This window comes from Thermobia domestica, chromosome 9, assembly GCF_964235325.1.
Source record: "Thermobia domestica chromosome 9, izTheDome1.hap1.1, whole genome shotgun sequence".
NCBI lineage: Eukaryota > Metazoa > Arthropoda > Insecta > Zygentoma > Lepismatidae > Thermobia > Thermobia domestica.
The window spans coordinates 165,936,909-165,956,855 of NC_137462.1; the positions used below are offsets into that span (position 1 = coordinate 165,936,909).

A 19,947-nucleotide genomic window follows, 5' to 3' on the forward strand; every position below is an offset into this window, starting at 1 on the left:
TTAGTTCCTGAAAATGCCGTACATGAAATTCAATCGAATCTTAAATCCATAGATTCACATCAGTCACGTTTAGATGAAGAAATGAATAACATCTTAAAACGTCGTGATCTTAGTGTACAACAAAAGTGGAAATTATATCAACAAGCTTTGCATCGTTATTTACAGTATACATCTTCTTCACATAAACCTATTACTTTACCTATCATTCAAGAAGAAGAAAAATCATCATCATCAACAACTTCCAAACAAGATAGCAATACTTCTATTTTACCATTTGTATCAGACATTTTACAATCAGTACCGAAAACACTTCGTAGGAAAACAGATCTATTATTAAAACAGTTGACAAGTTGTAATAAAATTCAGTGGGATAAGTCTGGTACAGTACGTATTCATGAAAAAACAATACCAGGTTCAAATATTATAGATTTAGTAAATGATGTTGTTCGTACAAGAAAATATTCAAGAAATCCTATAGGTATTCATGAATTTAAAAATTTATTAGAAGATCTTAATGTTCCTAAAGAATTTATTGGTACACCTATTAGCACGCCAGCATCAAAAGTGAAAAGTAGTAGTAGTAGTAGTAGACAACGTATTCGTAAAGTAAGAAAATCTCCTAGTCCTGCAGTAGTAGCTAATTTATTTAAACATTGGAAAGAATATAGTATGTAAAATGACAAAATTATCAAAAATATATTATGATTATTCAAATCCTGATTCTTTATCAAGTATACAAACATTACAACGCAAAACAAAGTTATCTAAAAAGAAAATTAAAAAATGGTTAGCTTCTCAAGATGCTTATACATTACATGCACCAGCTCGTAAAGTTTTTGAACGTAAAAAGTATTATGTTAGTGCACCAAATGAAACATTACAAATGGATTTAGCAGATATGCAAAATATTGCAATGTATAATAATAATTATAAATATATATTATGCTGTATTGACATTTTTTCACGTTATGCATATTGTGTTCCGTTAAAAACAAAGAAAGGTCCTGAAATGGTAAAAGCAATAACAAAAATTTTTAAAAATTTCAAGCTACCTGTGTTTAACGTACAAACAGATTTAGGTGGTGAATTTTATAATCGACATGTAAAACAATTGTTTAAAGAATATGAAATTAATCATTATAGTGTTCATTCCGAAATTAAGTGTGCGTTAGCAGAACGCTTTATACGTACATTAAAAGAAAGATTGTATCGTTATTTTACTGCAAAGAATACTTATCGTTATATTAATGTATTAGATCAAATTGTAAAAAATTATAATCATTCATACCATTCAAGTATTAAAATGGCACCTGCACAAGTAAATGATTCCAATGTGAATCAAGTGTGGGAAACATTATACGGAAATAAAAAGAATAAGAAAAATATAACTTGCAAATTTAGTTCGGGTGATTATGTTCGTGTTAGTAAGTATAAACATAAATTAGAAAAAGGATATTTACCTAAATGGTCACAAGAAATATTTATTGTTGACAAATGTATAAAGTCAGATCCTGTCACTTACAAATTAAAAGATTGGAACGGTGAGGAAATTAAAGGAATATTTTATGCAGAAGAATTACAAAAAGTAATTATAAATTCAAAGAAAACATATCTTATTGAAAAAGTATTGAAACGTAAAAATGGGTGGATGTATGTAAAATGGTTAGGATATCCATCAAGTATGAATTCGTGGATTAGATCAGATTCTATTCAGTCTGCAAAATGAATTCGAACTTTACACACGACTTTTACGTTACTCTTCCTTCAAATGCAAGTAGCAATCTTTTTGATAATAATACAACATCATCATTTCGAGTTAAATTGGCACAACCTATTGATTTACGTGATGGGGAATGGGGTGTTGCATTAACACAAATTAATATTCCGTGGAGTTTTTACAATGTTGGTGAAAATGAAGAAATTATAATTACTAGTGTTATCGATGGTAAAGTTGAACGCCACCATGTTCCAATTACACCTGGATATTATTCATCAATTGAATCTATTCTACAATTAATTCCTGAAAATGCTCGTATGTTACACTATTTAAAAAATAAAAATCAAATTGTTATTAAACATTCTTTGAAATTAGAAGATCAATGTATGATTGGTGTTACACCAGGATTACAACACATTTTTGGATTTATTAATGAAAATACGCATGATGTTAAAAAAGTTATATACACAAAAGTTAGAAATGTTGATTTAATATTAGCACGTGGAAAATTTCAATGTGATTTAGATTATAATATTCCCAATACAATTAATGTTTGCATTGATATTGTAAAACAACAACAAAATATAGGACCATTAGTTCGAAAACTTAGTGTATATAATGTACAACACGGTCATGTAAAATCTTTTGTGTTTCACTCACCACATTATGTTAAAGTTGAAAAGAAATATTTTGATACGATAGAAGTAAACTTAAAAGATGAACACGGGTTAAAATTACCATTTCGTTTTGGAACTTCAAACCTAACACTTCACTTTAAACGAAAATGATTTCTGAAAGTATTGATGATAGTTTTTACATTACACTAGTTTCAAATGCTAGTACAGATGTATATCCTACAAATAGTCCAACACATTTTATTAATCAATTAAAAAATAATATTCGTTTATCAGAATCCGATTGGTATGTAGGATTAAGTGAAGTACATATTCCATTAACATGTTATAATGTTACTGAAGGTGAAAATGTTATATGGTACAAATTTAAAAATGCAGAACCTATGAAAAGTAAAATTCTTGTTGGATATTATCCATCCATTCATCATTTACTAGAGGAATTAAACGCAATATCAAGTTTTATAAAATTTAGTTTTTCAAATGTTGTGCATGTTGAATGTGATGAACGTGTAGAATCAGTGACATTGTCGCCTACATTAGCTTTACAATTAGGTTTTTCTGAAAAATCAGATCTTGTTAAAGAATCTCGTGGATTCAAACAACCATATGTTGATATCGGATATCCACATCAAATTTTTATATATACAGATATTATACAATATCAATTTTTAGGTGATACAAAAGCACCATTATTACGTATAGCAACAATCTCTGATATTAAATACGGAAAAGTTCAAACAATTACCTTTGAAGATATTCATTATATGCCACTTGCAAAATTTTGTTTTAACACAATTGAAATACTATTAAAAGATCATGCAGGGCGAAATTTGCCATTTCGTTCTGGGACACTGACCGTAACACTACATTTTAAACGCTCTCCTGCATCTGCTAAATAATAATTATAGAAAAAAAAAGATGAGAGCAAGACGTGTTACTTATCACCGTGGGCGCGGAATACCATATTTTTCAGGACCTGTATATCAAAGGGGACATGGTATAGGTAGTTTCTTTAAAGGATTATTTCGTTTTGCTTTACCATTTCTTAAACAAGGTGCAAAAACTGTAGGACGTCAAGCATTACAAACCGGTATGCAAGTTGCGGGTGATGTATTAGAAAATCGACCATTTAAAGAATCTGTTCGTGCGCGTGTAAAAGAAGCTGGTAATAGTTTAAAGACAAAAGCAATTAATAAAGTTGGGCAGTTGCTAACTGGTAACGGCAAGAGACGGTCACGCAAGAGGAAAGCTCCTGCAATTGTAAAGTTTGGACCACCAACAAAACGTAAACATATACACGACATCTTTTCATAATGGCGCTCCTAAATTCAAGTAGTTTTGAATGTTGTACCAATGAATTTGATTTCTTTTCTATACCAATGACACAAACAGCTATTGAAGCAACTACAAATGCTGAATATCGTCCTATTTCCACATTAACCTCAGAAGGACCTATTGAATTTGTTATTCCAGGAGAAACAGGGGAATTTATTCATCCTGCATATCTATATCTTTATGTACGTTGTAAAATTACTAAAGCTGATGGTACAACTTTAGCTAATGATGATACTGTTGCACCAGTAAATAATTTCTTACATTCTTTATTTAGTCAAATTGATATTTCGTTAAATGATAAATTAATTAGTTCTTCATCAGGATCTTATCCTTATCGTGCATACATTGAAACATTATTAAATTATTCTTATGATGCTTCTCAAACACATTTAGCATGTGGGTTGTGGCATAAAGATACTGCAAAAAATTTTAATAAATTAGATAATACAAATGCTGGTTTTCAAAAACGTGCTAATAAGGTGAAAAATAGTAAATCTTTTGAAATGTATGGACGTCTTCATACTGATATTGTAAGTTTAGATCGTATGCTTCCTAACAAAGTAAGTTTACGTGTAAAACTACATCGTAGTAAAGATAATTTTTGCTTAATGTCTCCTGAAAATACAAGTTATAAAGTTGCACTTGAGGAAGTTATTCTTCATGTACGACGTATTGATGTAGCTGCAGATTTAGCTATGCAATTAAATACACGAATGGGTTCGGAAACGGCCAAGTTACCTCTGACGAGAGTGGAGACAAGATCTTATACTATACCTGCACAAGTAAAGTCTTACAACATTGATAATCTTTTCCTGGGTAATGTTCCTAAAGGCCTGGTTATTGGTTTCATCTCCAACACAGCCTTCAATGGGAAATCACATCTTAATCCCTTTGAATTTCGAAACTTTAACGTTAACAAACTGCAATTACAAGTCGGCTCAAAATCATTTCCTCCCAACCCCCTCACTCCTGATTTTAATAACAATTTATATCTTCTAAGTTACTATACTTTGATTTCAGGTACTGGTATATATTATCAAAATTATTCCCATACTGTTACTCTTGATGAGTATCCAAACGGATATGCTCTGTATGCTTTTATTCTATCTCCAACAGGAACTTTAGACGACAACACGTGGGATGTGGTACGCGATTCCCCTGTAAATTTAAAAGTATCATTTTCAGAAACTTTAACTGAACCTGTTACATGCATTGTGTACGCACAATTCGATTCTTTAGCACAAGTAGACAAAGATAGAAATATTTATACTGATAACACCTTCTAATTTATTCAGTTGAGTAGGATGAGGGTTGTTGTACACTTCTCGGCGTATCATGATAACGAAGATGACTTTATTGTAAAAGAATTAGCCATTGTAAATCCTGACGTTCCCTTTTTCCAAAATTGGATTTTTAAACCACCATTTCCTTTAAATAAGTTAGCTGAGCCGATCGTAAGTACAAACAAATATCTAGGTGAGAATGTGTATGGCATTACCTGGCACGAAGGCGATGTAGAATATTCCCATCTTAAGGAAATACTTCAATCATATTGTTCAAATACTACAACAATATATACCTACGGAATAAATAGAAAGTGTTTTCTTCAAGAAATTCTTCAAAGAGAAGTTACAAATTTAGAAGAAATAAACTGTCCAAAGTATACTGCATTAAGTTTTCACGTTCATCGGTGTGCACATAATAAGCATCGTTTCGGACAATATAGGTGCAGTGTTCATGAAGCATTACTGTATAGTGAATATGTAAAAGTGTATGACTATGTCTTACATGTGAATAACAGTGATAGTTACATACCTACTACAATTAAAAATAATAATCTTCATCATGTATAGTGACGAATTGTTAAAAGTGTTACTAAGTGATAAAGTGACTGGTGCAAGTGTTACTGGAATTTACCCTATTGACAGACTTCCTGTAACGGTAGAACCTCCTGCTGCACTTGTGATTAATCTTGATACATCTGATTCTGCTGGTTCCCACTGGGTCGCAGTGTACATCAATAAGAAAAAACATGGGTACTACTTTGACAGTCTTGCTATGGACATTCCCAAAGAAATAAAAAACTTTTTGTCGAAAAATACTAAAATGTACTTTACGAATAATCATCAATATCAACATGATAATTCTGTCTTGTGCGGGTATTTTGTGTTGTTCTTTTTGCATCATATTATCCGCACTCAATCATTTCAAAAGTGTTTAAAAATGTTTAACAAGAAAAATTTGAAAAAGAATGATGATATCGTTTATAAACATGTGAACAAATTTTTTAAAAAAAGAAAACAGAAATAATTTTTTTATTTTTTTTATTTTTTCTTATTATATGTTTACAATTTTTTTTTATTTTTTTTTTATCATATATACAATTTTTTTTTCTTAAATTTTCAATAAAATTTTTTTTAAACTTACATCCCTGCATTTTATTTACAATTCCTAAGAAAATCATTACAATCTTGATAATGCATTAGTTAATGCTGTAGATCTTTCATATTTCCACCAATAATTCAACTGTTGTGCATTACGATATGCACATCCTGATTTCTTTACAATATTTGTATGAAAATTACAATAATCATTAAATGTGTTTCCACATAATTCACTTAATGGTGGACAATGTTTTGTTTCTAAATCAATAACATTATCTAATGCAAATATTCTTTTAATCCAAAGAGATTTCTCTAAACCTTTACAATAAAAGGATGAATTCTTTGAACATAATTGATATACAAGGTTTCGTATGCATGATACAGTATATCCAGTTTTGCTATTCCATTTCAAACCATGTAAATTTAAAGTTAACCAATCAATTTGTTTTTGACACCCTAATGATAATAAATTATAATCTATTGGTGATTTTACCAAGCAATGGAAATTTACTGTATCATCGCATGCAGTTAAACAAAACTCACGAATGATAAATTCATTATCAGACATTTTAAAACCTTGAATATCGATAATATATTGATTTACACATGGTGAAATTTCATTTGTGTGATAAATGAAAAACGGAATAATCTGTCCAACAAATTCTGTATTTTTTAAAAGATCACAAATTTTACGCATAAACCATATAAATGAGATTTCACTATGTTCTTGTTCAAAAACTTCAAAAAGTTCACTAAGAGTTTTATCAAGAGATAAGTACTTCGTTGCAAATGTTCCAGTATTATGAAGATGAGTACAATCATGAGGAAGATTTAACTTGCATTCCATGCATTCAATTGGATTGGTGTTACGTAAGTATACTTTTATAGTTTTTAATACACAGTTCACATTAATGTTTTCATCACTGCATAACACACATGAAACACTAACTCTATTCGAATACATTTTCTCAATCTGAAATATTCGCTTTCCGTTTGTCTTTTCTTATGAAAATGTCCAGTAATTCCGGAAGATAGTCTGTATCACTTAATAATTCCACATACGTTTCATAGAATTTTTCTCTTGTTAATATTCCAATAATATGGGTGTTTGCATACAAGTAAAACACATCTTCTTCAACACTAGGACTTGCAATAATACTCCATGCACGGGTTTCCAATGACTCTGGGTGTACATTCATACAATCATGCGCAAAATCGTGAGGGGATCCTTCTCTACATCCATCGCATATTAATGTATCGTTGAAATCCCATTTTTCAATAGCCTTCTTTATACATTCACGGTCCACCTTTTGACTATTACAACAACAATCTAAACCCCAAAATCGTGATGTTCTTGATAATACTGCTGGTGATGACGGTGGCGTTGGTGAAACTGTTGTTAGCACTGGTGAATCTATTGCATCAAAATCATATTCATCATCTGACGATGATTCGTATATTTCTGTTTCAGCATCGGATATTGCTTCAGTGTTAACCTCGTAGCGTTCTTCTTTCTCAAAGAGATGCATGGTGTCTCTATATATATTTTCCGCTATAGCCCGTATTTAAAGTATTTTCATAGCCACAAGGTAATCACGTGTTCATCATTTGCCGCGCAAAACTTCTTTTTATTACCAATTAGCAAAGGGGCATGATTCAACATGTTTACCTGCCACAACCTCAATCTTCTTTGTATTCTTCGCCGACAATGTCTTGTGTTCAACTACCCTGGCGCCAAACTTGTTTTTATTACGCTGTCGGCACTCTGTGATGTATACTAAACGTGTCGTCGGTTTTCCTTTGTATTTGTCTTCATGTTTTAACACGCACCTGTTACCCAACAACGCCATCTTTCCCTCTTGCCCAACGAGTTTCCAAAAAGCGCGCGAAAAGTTCAGTTCATGTCTTAAGTTCACCAGCAAAAGACGTACAAGAACCACGCTCTGTATATGTATCAGCAATGCTTATCGTACCGCAGTATACATATTCTATACACGAAATTTCTAGTATGCTCACACAGTGTTCGAGAAAATAAAGATACGATCCGTCAAATTAAGAAGTCCCGCATGAATAAAGTTTATTCCCTCCACCGTTTTAATATGATCACAATCAAATTTAACAACGAGTATGCTTTAGCATACGATTCATCAAAATACAAGTTGCTATGCAAATGGTCAAATTAATTAATATATAATCACAATCAAATTTAACAACGTGTATGCTTTAGCATACGATTTGGGAAAAAATAATAAGGAGCTTGCAGGGCAAGCAATCCGTAAAATAAGATGTTTCGATTAATTTATTAAGAGAATTAATTAATATAATCACAATCAGAGATTGTTCTATGGAGTATGCTTTAGCATACGATCCAATAAATAAGGAGTTTGCACAGCAAACGATCCAATAAATAAGCAGAGTATGCTTTAGCAAACGATCCAATAAATAAGGAGCTTGCTTAGCAAGCGAACCAGTACAATTGTTCCGACTAATTTATTAAGAAATACAAATAAAAGAATAATTAATTTGATCATAGCATAGCTGTTAGAAACAACCCTATCAAAATCATGTCCTTCAACCTCTTTTCTAGAAACTACTCCATCCCTCCTAACACTCAACCTTTTCCAGGAACCCGTCTAACCACCTAACAAACAGGGTAATAAAACCACCTCCCCCTAAAACTTCCCAAGGCCGACACGGCCATATTGACATCGAAAGTCGTTAGGTAATAAAGCAATTAAGGGGCAATAAAAGCTATTGTCTACGAGAAATAGCGACAGGTCTACTGAATAATTGTTTATCAATATAACTTATAGCCTCCTTAGGTATACGGCATGTCTAGGATTCAACGATATAACATTATACAACAATAAATAATCTATATTCACAACTGAGAGTAATTTCGTACTTATTTCAAATAACTTGAAATTTAATGCCGTTATTATGTATTTCTAATGTAGGTAAAAAGTATTTATATAAATTGAGTTTACACAAAAGACATAGACAGTTGAGTCGTTTTCAGTTTTCACTCAAATTATTCTAAAATATTGGGGCCGCGGTGGCTTAGTGGTAGAGCGTTCACCTCTGGTGCTTGGGGTCCAGCCTTCGATCCCAGCCCCCGCCAAGTGAACTTTGTGGTGGACAAACACCGTGTGCGTGGGTTTCCTCGGGGTTCACCGTTTCCTCCCACTTTCTTCTTTCCACCATTTCCATTCATATTTCATCATCACCGTCTCCTTTAGCCTAGCCGGCATAATCGTGAGACGTAAAACTCACAAATTTAATTTCCTTTCATATTCTAAAATATTAAGAGGTTTAATTATTATTATTATTATTTTAATTTTATCTCTCTTTTTTGATCAATATTGCAAAACATATCATCATTGTCATAATAATAGCTATTCTGCCATTATTGGCAGGTCACTTGCTGCAGCTGAGAAGCTTCGATGACTGTGGTACTTAGCTAGTCTCTTCGTCTTAACGTAGCAATTTTCTGTTTTAATATCTTTCTCAACTACAAGTCTCCTTCGCCCCCTCCCTCTAGCACGTCCCTCATAATACAGTTCCTCCTCAGCCAATGTCCTCTTCTTAATTACATCTAAAATTATTCTTTTCTCCCTTACTGCTACTATTTCTAAAACCTTCACATTCGTTCTCCGTTCAATCCAGCTGATTCTCTCCTTTTTTCTCCATGCCCGCATTTCGAAAGTCTAATTGTTTCATCGTTTTTGCGTAATGTCCTTGTTTCTGCCCCATACAGTACATATTAGAATCATAAAACAAAATTTCAATATTTAATTGGGAGTTTGTTCAATACAAAGATGACCTAATCGCGGTTGGAAAGGAAAAAATCTGACGCCTTTAGAGTGTAAAAATAATTTTGCAATTTATGGTATTTCAGTAATCTGTGCCGTCTTGGTTTTCTTTCATACGTCTCACTGTCAGGGGTAGCCTCTCCAGTTTGGGAACCAGTGGAGTATTGGATCTGTTAAAACATATGAAAAAATATTACGAAATGTTATTTATCTTATAAGTACTGAAGCGTGATCACCCATTGAAAAAAAAGTAAAGGTCATCGCCTATGTTGTACAATATCATCACACTTACACAAAGGTAAAATACAGAAATATACATTGTATTTCCCTCACTATTGACGCAATGTAGAATTTATTATCCCTTATATCCAGAGTAAAATTTACTTATGAAAAGCATAAATTTCTTAAAAGCAAGACTTGCAAGACTTGCAAGCAAGACCAAGACTGGGTGTGCAAGACCAAGACCGAGGGTTCCAGTGCAAGACCAAGACCAAGACCGCATGTCCAAGACCAAGACCACCCGGGTCTTGGTCTTGGTCTTGCATTTGCTCATCACTAAGAGACATCCACACAAATTTGTGCAGTGTGTGGAGAGAATGATGTTGGTGAAAGGACTACCTGGAAATGGTTTCATAGGTTCCAAGTGGAAATTTTGACCTGAACGATGGTCCACGTTCTGGTTACTCATCAAACTTTGATGAGAATATTTGAACGATTTGATCCACCATGACCTACGTCAAAGCATCCGGAAATTGACCACGGAGATGGCCAGTAGACAGGCAACTGTTGTGCGATACTTTCAAGTATGGGAAAGGTTCAAAAATTGGGTTCATAGGTGTCCCACTCACTCAATGAGACAACAAGAATCAGTGTGTTGTCATATGAAATTATTTTATTATTCGCCATTGTAAATACTATCACCAACATCAAGCCTTTTTCTCACGTATTGTTACTGTAGGTGAGAAATAGTGAATCTACGTGAACCTCAAGGAGAGGAAGGAAAGAATCAGCCCAAGCAAAAAAGAAATACACCATGCTACACAGAATTTGCATCACAAGAAGACAACGCTGTGTGCGTCTGGTTAGACATGTAAGGAATTATCCACAATGAACTAACCCGTACTCGTGTTATTACTGCTGGTATATACTGTGATCAAGTCTAATGTGTATACATGCAGTACTCCAAGAAAAAAAACGTAATAAATGACATGACATCATCATCCACATGGACAACGCTAGTACACATGTGGCACACATCACAACAGCTGGCATTCAGCAACTACAATGCAAGGTTCTTCCTCATCAGAATATTCCCCAGATGTAGCTCCTACAGACTGCTAATCTTTTTTGGTTTTTGTCGAATGCACTCCGTGGTACATCATTCGAAAACGTTGAGCAGCTGTAAAATTTAATTGATTATTTCTATGCATTCAAGCCATTTTTTTTTTCTTTTCGTACAGGCATCCAACAACTGTTTGAACGTTGGGAACAGATTATGAACAATGCAGAGAAATACGTCAGGAGATCCATTGTATGATTAGTTCAATCCTCAAACAACAAATGTATTCATGGGCTCTAAACGACACAAACTAATGAATCAACCTAATAATTAGGATCCAGTAGCGGGAAAATATTTCTTTTTAATTATTTTTTTAATCTCTTATTTTGACAGGCATGTCTTTATGCATATACTTATTGTCAAATACAGCAAAATATATTTAAAAATTTGAAACCATTAAAGAATCGTTAAGCTGTTTATATATATAGTGGCGGATCCAGGATTTGATGAAAGGAGGAGCTAAATCATAGGTTGCAGCTTTATCCAGTGTAAAGCAGGATTGAAGCCCATTTTATCCAGTGTATATCTGAGCGTCAAGGGGGGTATAGCCCCTACAGCCCCCCTTGGATCCGCACCTATAGATATATTACTGAAAAGTAGGTCCAAATTATATATTTTTTCTTGTTTTTGCTATATGGATTACAGCAGGAATATTCTCGGGATAATAACTTTTAGTCAAAACAAAATGCCCGAGATAACTCAGGATTTAAAAAAAAAAAAAAAAAAATGGAATACAAAAGGAATGAAACCGATGAATAACTGCATGCTGAAATACAATCTACATATTAAAACACATTTCAAAATGAATCCAGTACGCATTTACAATAGCAAGTGATAAGCAACAATAACCAAAAAGTTTATTACAAACCGGAAATTACTTATGGGGTCGCTGAGAAGAGGATGTGCGATAAAGGGATTCGTGATATGAAATAAGGTGAGAAAGCCTGCTCTAGGCTAACAAAGACGATTAGAATGAATGGTGAAACGACAGCACATAACATCCCATGCCGTAAGCAGGGTTCGAACCCATGTTAAACAAGTCTTACGATCGGCAGCCTAATGTCAACAAATATTGTAATGCAGGTAGCTTTCACACAGTTTAGTATGATATATAAAACTCTTGTTATTCGTCTAGAGAAATATCCATCGCTATGAAGATAATGAACAGGAGACACTTTTGACTTTATTTAAGACACTTTCCGACATTCATTTCCCTTTTTTTAAAAGGCAAATCTATCTACTATTAAATCATAATGGCTGTACTGTGCAGAACGAATATAATGGACCACTAGTGCCATCTACCAAGTAATGATCTAAAGTAATAAACATGCCGGTAAAAGCTATTTAATATCGAACAAATGACTTAACATTATATGATTAATTAATAATATCTATTGTTTGATTCATGCCAACATAAAAACATCCTTGACCATTCAAGAATTGTTGTAAAAATGATATTTAATGTTGTGGTTCATCGATGGGCAACTAAGGCAATAAAAGTGTTATAAAAACCAACAACCAACAAGTACTTACCGTATAGTTTTATTTTCTTATCCTTTGTTTCCACAAGAATTATAACATATCCTCCTAAATCAACCATGTTGGATAAGTTAACAGCCACTTGTTAGCAATTGCATTATGGACTCAGTAACACGTAACAGTGGAAAGTGGAAGTATTACTGGAAGTTCTGTTCACTTATCTAATTACTATTATTATATTTTTCTTATAGAAATTTTCACGGATACAATTGCTGATTACAAAATCACTCTCACCTCCTCCGTCATCAGTACTATCACTATCACCACCACTGCTTGCCGCCATTGCAACAATACTTGTCTCCGAGAGTTAGCATTGCTTTGGAATCACGGCTGGCTACAGATATGAGCCTTTTTTAATATTTTTTTTTTATTATGAAAAAAAAAGAAAGAAAGGAAGGCGATTTGCATTTACATTCTAACGGCACAAATTACTGCACTCACTGTTGCCGCCGAAGACGCCATGTTTTGGGGGATGTGTTGCTTAAAAAGGGGTGGAGGCTCAAAGAGTCACAGCATCCAAGCGAACACCCCCTTCTTGATAATAGAGAAACTTTTCTCTGGAACTTTGTTGCATAAATCCATGACAGGGGAGACAATTGCACGTGTCAATAGCTTCTTCGTGTTTGAAAATTGACGGTGAATTGTGTAGACGAACTTGGAAAAAGATCATTGCGCTAACAAAAGGAGATCACTTTAAAAGAAACAAAGAAGGCTTCTTGTCGAAGGAACTGTTAGAATATGTTTTGTGCAGCATTGTTAAGATGTGCTTGATGCACACCGCAAGGTGTAAAGGAGAATAACAGACAGGAAGACACACTGATAATTTTGGTGGAAAGAGGTGCAGCGAACAAGGTTTTCGTTGCATCTTCATTGCACCAGAAACTCTCCATTATCTTCAGAAGCTTTCTCCAGCAGGAACTGTACTCTTTGGGGAGGGAGGGAGTTTCTTCCAGGCGGCAGGATCACTGTAGGGTGGAGGACAGGGACTGTCATCGAAGGCACATTCAACACTTGTCATTCCAGACGATTGCCATGCCGGCTGATCCACCACGAAAACGTTCAATTCTTGCTCCAGAAAACAATTTCGGCGTATCTTGTGCGTTTACAATTCCCAGCTAAATGATACGTTTTTTTCCTCTTCAATATTAATGACATGCGTTAAGTAGTGGAGAGCGGCACTTCCCCCCGGTGTGTGATGTACCCGTTGTACTCACGAGCCTGGCTGGACAGACCCGTCCGCCCTGCCCAGCAGCGCTCGCTGGCACGAGATCAATACAGAAGATTGCTCTTGCGCCGAGGCGTCTATGTCGAGCAGGAAGAGGTCGCCCTGGCAACAGAAACCGAACGCCGAGCCTCACACTCACAATCTTCTCCCCGTATGATAACTCTCACTCTTTCTCTCTCTCTTTCTCATAAAAGACCCATCAGATGACAGAAGACCATTACGTCACGCGATTTTCATTAAGTTCTTCAATTAAATTTTGGCTATGCGAAGAATCAGCGCGACACATCATTTTTTATTATATTCGTGGAAACAAAATAGGAGTCGAAACAAGCGTACTAACTAACGGTTATGGAGCGTCAATTCAGAATATGATTACATATATAGGTGTAGTTTTATTGTAAACTAACTTTATATTTTTAAAGAAGATAAGAACAATACAACACGTTATGAAACTCTCATTATTATAACACAAGAAAGAAAGAAAGAAAGAAAAAAAAAAGATCCAATTATTCGTATGTCCTTACATTTAGTCTTGTCACAATTGTTACCCGAAAAGGATCGTTTGCGTATTTTCGCTGTTGTTGATTTTACTGTAGACACTTAAAAGATGGGACATTCTGAAGGAATCTTTGTTTCTTTAACTTGTAGTTATTTTTGTTACGTTTTGCATTAATGAAATTATTATTTCACGTGTTTGATACATAACGCAAAATCGAAAAAAAAAAATAAATAAGGGAACTAATAAGTTTAGTCTCAGAATCCGCAAGGTATGACAGTTTTACAGATTGATCCAGAGTGCAAACTACCTTGGGAGATAAGGGGAATTTAACCCTTCAATCACAGTTTGATTCCTCCAACGAGACCTACTGAAGCATCCTGCCGGAGACGCATGTTCTTCCTCCCCATATATATTAAGTAACAAAGCTTGAGTAAAATATACTGTCAAATTGACTGTTGTTTATCCTTTTATGTAATTTTAATTTGTTATCTGTATTCTGAATTGAAAAATGTAAACTATTCACTTTTGACCTGTTCTAATTTTACATCTAGAGCTATCACAATATATATATTCTTTCCCCCTGTTTTCACTGTCGCCCAGTTTAACTATTTTATTGTTTTGTGCCTATAACTATCGCTTGCAATTGTATCCTCATGCCCTTCAGCTCGTCGTTGGAAGTGAATTTGGATGACAACGTTATTCTAATTACGTAATAATGTATGGATTTGCAAATGCCATGCATTGTACAACATACATATACAATATAAGAGAGTATCAAATATATACTCAAACAACTTCGGAAAGGTCAAGTGTGGGCATTTCATTTAATGTATGTTAATTTAGTTATTGTTGCTAAGTTTATTGATTTTTTAATGGACTTAAAAAAGAAAGATCGAGGTCCACCTATTTATATATACTTTCCCGGTTGTTCCATATAAATTTCATGAGGATCTAACGATAGTCTTCGGACCATAAAACTTTTCAGCATTGATACTATAATTTTGTCTATGATCACGCATAACTTCGCCATACGGGCATTAGCTTTCTTGATTTACATTTTGTTTAAAAGAGTATGCTTTTATCAACGGTTTCACGTAAGTTTAATTAGAATCTGATTATAGTCTTCAGAGCTAGGCAATGAAATCTTTCAACTGGTAACAGGTTAATATCGTAATTGACCGACATCATTGTGTGTACGTTCACGCATAACTTTACCCTAGATGTACCGATTTTGATTATTCCTATTTAGTTTTAAAGATTATTTCTTTTTGCGAGTTCTGTATAACATTTATCAGCTAGATCATGAAACTTTTCAACAGCTGACATTATTACCGTAACGCGTAGGCCGAGTTCTAAAAAATATATTTGTTCACAGAGCCGTAGCTAGGGGGGAGGGGCGAGCGGGGCGATGGCCCCGGGCACTGATAGGAAGGGGGCGCCGAACGAGCAAGAAGAAAGAAACTATGTTGGAAAAAAGTAAAGGAAGCGGCGCGGCGCCCCGTTAAAGAATTGGCGCCCCAGTAAGTCAATATTGTTGTCAGTTTGCAAAGAAATACATTTGTTAAAAAATTCTTGCTCGTTCCGCTCGCAACCCATTTTTCAATAAGAGTCACAACAATTTTTTACTTGTTATTTAAAGAAGGTTATTATATACGATTTGTTAATGACGATGTGATATACAAGGTGTTGGGCAATGACTTATAGTGTACACAGAAGCGTTTTCAAAATAGGAAATTGTCAATGTATGAAATACGTGTTCAGCGTTGTGATGGTAATAAGTTTGCTTAGTTAATCACGCTTTTCTATCCAATTGATTACTCACGATGGTGAGAATGAAAGTATAAAAATGAGAGACGTGAAGAGACACACGCAAGCTGCTGTTTGCGCAGGAATATTATACATGAAGGTAAACAAGAGGAATAATAACATATTTGAAATCGTAAAGTAGGGGCTAAAAGGGTCAGAACTTAACCCAACGAATTTCGTCTTTTTCAAAGCCGGTGATTTCTACCAGTGATTTTTTTTATTTCATTGACATATGAAAGGCTTCCAATTTAAAGGATTTTATAGGGATCATTTTTCTATCAATTAGTTGTATCGCAAGGATATGTTTTCTGTGCATACGTCAGGGGTGCCCACAAGGGGGGGCTATGACGCAAACTGCGTCATTGAAATATTTGGGGAGGTTAAAAATCTATATAAATATGTTTGAGGGTGTGTAAAAATTAATCGAAAAGATTTTTTTTTCGTGGAAGAACACCTACGGATAGACAATTGAGGGGGGTGCGTCATAGACATGAGGGGGGGTGGGCACCACAGCATACGTATCAGTTGGTTCCGTTTTATCTATCTACATACAAGCAAAACATAGACCTTCTGACTTTCCGTTATTTTTCACATTTTGTTTTAAACCACAAAAGAACTAACTCTAGCCTATGGAACCTGGAGGTTCAATGTAGCGTTCATAAAATCTCTCCAACGACTTCTGTCCTTACCCAACTGAACCCAGTTTCTACTTTGTATCCATAATTCTGCGATTCATCTTAATACTGTATTGTCCTTCCATCTGCGTCTAGGTCTTCCTAATGGACGTTTTCCGAATGGACTTCCAGTCAAAATTTTGAAAGCGTTCCTACTTTCATTCTCGCTACATAACCTGCCCACCCGAGCCTCCTAGATTTGATGACTCTAATAATGTTTGGTAAAGAGTAAAAATTATGCAGTTCCTCGTTATAACGTTTCCGCCCCTCCGATTACCATTCCTCTTGGGTCCGAATATTCGTCTTAGGATTTTATTCTGAAATACTTTTAGTTTGCATTCTGTTTGCTTAAAGCGACTAAGTTTTGCAACAATACAGAACAACAGGCATGATTATCGTTCTATATATTTTGAACTTCAAATTCCTCGACAGAATTCGCGACAACAAAAGATATTAAAGTAAATAATAACACGAATTCTCTGCTTTTGGTCGACATATAATTTCTTCGTAGATATGATTTTGATATGTTAATATTGATCCTAGATACTTAAAAGTATCCACTTTATCAAAAGTTTTATTTGATATTTTGAAGCATTCAGTACGATCCGAGCGAACTTCCATGTATTTACTTTTTTCTGCATTTACTTCTAATCCTACAAGCGTGTGATAAGCCTCTACATTTCATTCGATTGTTCTCCTATCATATCCTATCAAATTTACAGTATACGTCATAACCTGGTGAATAGCATTCAGCTCTAGGCCCTGGTTGCTATCTGATTTCTCCTTATAGCGTACTCCAGAACAAAGTTGAATAATAATGTCAAAAACGCATCTCATTGTTTCAGGTCACTCTCGACCTGAAAACTCGTGCACAAGATTTTCCTACTCGGACCTTACTTTGGGATGAATTTAAACACATCTTAATTAATCTAACTAGCTTCTTCGGTATTCCAAATTCTGCAAGAATGTTATTTATCTCCTAACCGAGTAGTAAGACTTTCTAAAATCAATAAATAATTGATGTACCGGGGTATTATATTCCCATTTCTTTCCAAGTATTTGTCAAATCGAGTTCCTTCGTGGCTAAGCGGTTAGCGTACGCGCCTTCGGCGTGGGAGACCCGAGTTCTATTCCCGGCGGGAGCTCATGTAATTCGGAATCCACGTTAATCAGTAGGTCCCGTCTTATATAGCCTCGTTGCAGAAAGGGACGTTAAACTCACAATCAACTCAATTTGTCAAATGGTAAATATATGGTCCTTAGTTGATTGATTTCGTCTAAATTCACACTGTTAATCTCCAATAATTTCCTCCATGTATGGGATCAATCTTGTTAATAAAATGTTTGAGATGATTTTATAGGATGTTGTTACAAGAGAAATGCCTCGATAATTATTACAATCCGCTTTGTCGCCTTTCTTGTGAATTGGAACAATGATTCATTCTTTCCACTCTTGTGGTAATTCCTCCTTGTTCCAGATAAGAAGAATAAGTTTGTGTATCTTGTTCCACAATTTTTCGCCTCCAGCTAAAATTAACTCAGCCGGAATTTCGTTTACACTCGAAGATTTGTGTTTCTTTAATTTCCTTATAGCAATTTTTACTTCTGTTCGACTAGGCTCTGAAATTTATGGTTTCGCTGTGCATTTCTCCCTTCCCCCCACCCCCCGAACATTAGTTTTTGGCTGCGTGTTAAGCAAATCATCAAAGATATTTTCCATCTATTCGAGATGCTATCTGTATCAGTAAGAATTCTTTCGACTTCTCTCTTTTATATATAAATTTGAAGTTGATAGGTCAACCATTCTTAAATTTGTTAATACCCTTATACATGTCTCAAATATTTTTTTTTCACTATTATCTTCAAGCTCATTAATTTTAGATTTCAAAAAAAAAAAAAAATCTCATTTCTCTCTTCTTTTGACAGTTTCTCGTCTGATATCAACAAAATTTAGTATAGTTATATCGTTCGGATTTTGATACTTCTTTTTAAAAAGTGTCTATCATATCTTCATTCCTATCTTCTGTTGGTGTATGTGCATTTAAAAAAATAATATCACACCATCGACCCTTAAGAGTAATAAAAGAAACTGTCATTAACAAATTCAATCCGTTTAATTGCTGATATTAAAAGAATCTAAATTAAAATGCTATTTGTGTGGCCATATGCAGAATAAAATTACAAAAGTTAACAATTATTACCGGAAATCAATACTGTCACCCACTTCGAACATTTTAAGAGCACATAGTTTCTAATGTATTGAAAGTTCATTTCTTATCGATAGTATGAAACGTTACACATAGTTATACTGTAAATTTCCATAACTGATCTCTAAGTGGATCTGTATACCAACCAAAGGTAGTTTTATCAAATTTAACAAAAAGTCCAAAATACGGCCCTTCAAAACAGTTCTTATTTGTAAAAGAATGATCGATTTTGGTTGTTGCAATGGTCTGTCCAAGCAGCTTGATAAACAAGTCAAAATAGCATAACAACAAAGCTGCTTCTCTTATATGCAAAAAAAAAAAAAAAAAAAAAAAAGGAAAAGCTTGGTTTGGTGAGTGCAGGTGGCGCCGAATTCTACTTCGTCCCGGGCGCCGAAATCTCTAGCTACGGCTCTGCTGTTGTAGAGACCTCCTAAATGTGGATGTTTCTGATATTGTATCGTTCTTAATTTGAAACATTAGATAATAAATTTGGTATTATAAATTCCCATTTAACATGTAGAATAGAAATATGTAATAATCTGACGTAGTACTATTTGGGAAAATACACGAAATATTTGGGAAAAACTCGTATACTTATATGAGTTAGAACTAGTGTGCAAATTTGAATGTTTTTCCTAGGAGGAGATTAATTTTACCCATATATGACCCAGCCATTACACACACACACACACACACACATATATATATATATATATATATATATATATATATATATATATATATATATATATATATATATATATATATATATATA

At 34.1% G+C, this 19,947-nt stretch overlaps 1 protein-coding gene across 1 annotated transcript in view; it reads right to left on the bottom strand.

Annotated features, from left to right (window-relative positions):
• Positions 1-13,984, bottom strand: part of LOC145695169 (protein PALS1-like) — a 351,545-nt gene extending 337,561 nt beyond the window's left edge. The window contains exon 1 of the mRNA XM_081772126.1: positions 12,756-13,984. Coding sequence (XP_081628252.1) covers positions 12,756-12,822 — 67 coding nt within the window. The 5' untranslated portion in view covers positions 12,823-13,984. The remainder of the gene's footprint in view (positions 1-12,755) is intronic.
• Positions 13,985-19,947: the final 5,963 nt, after the last annotated feature.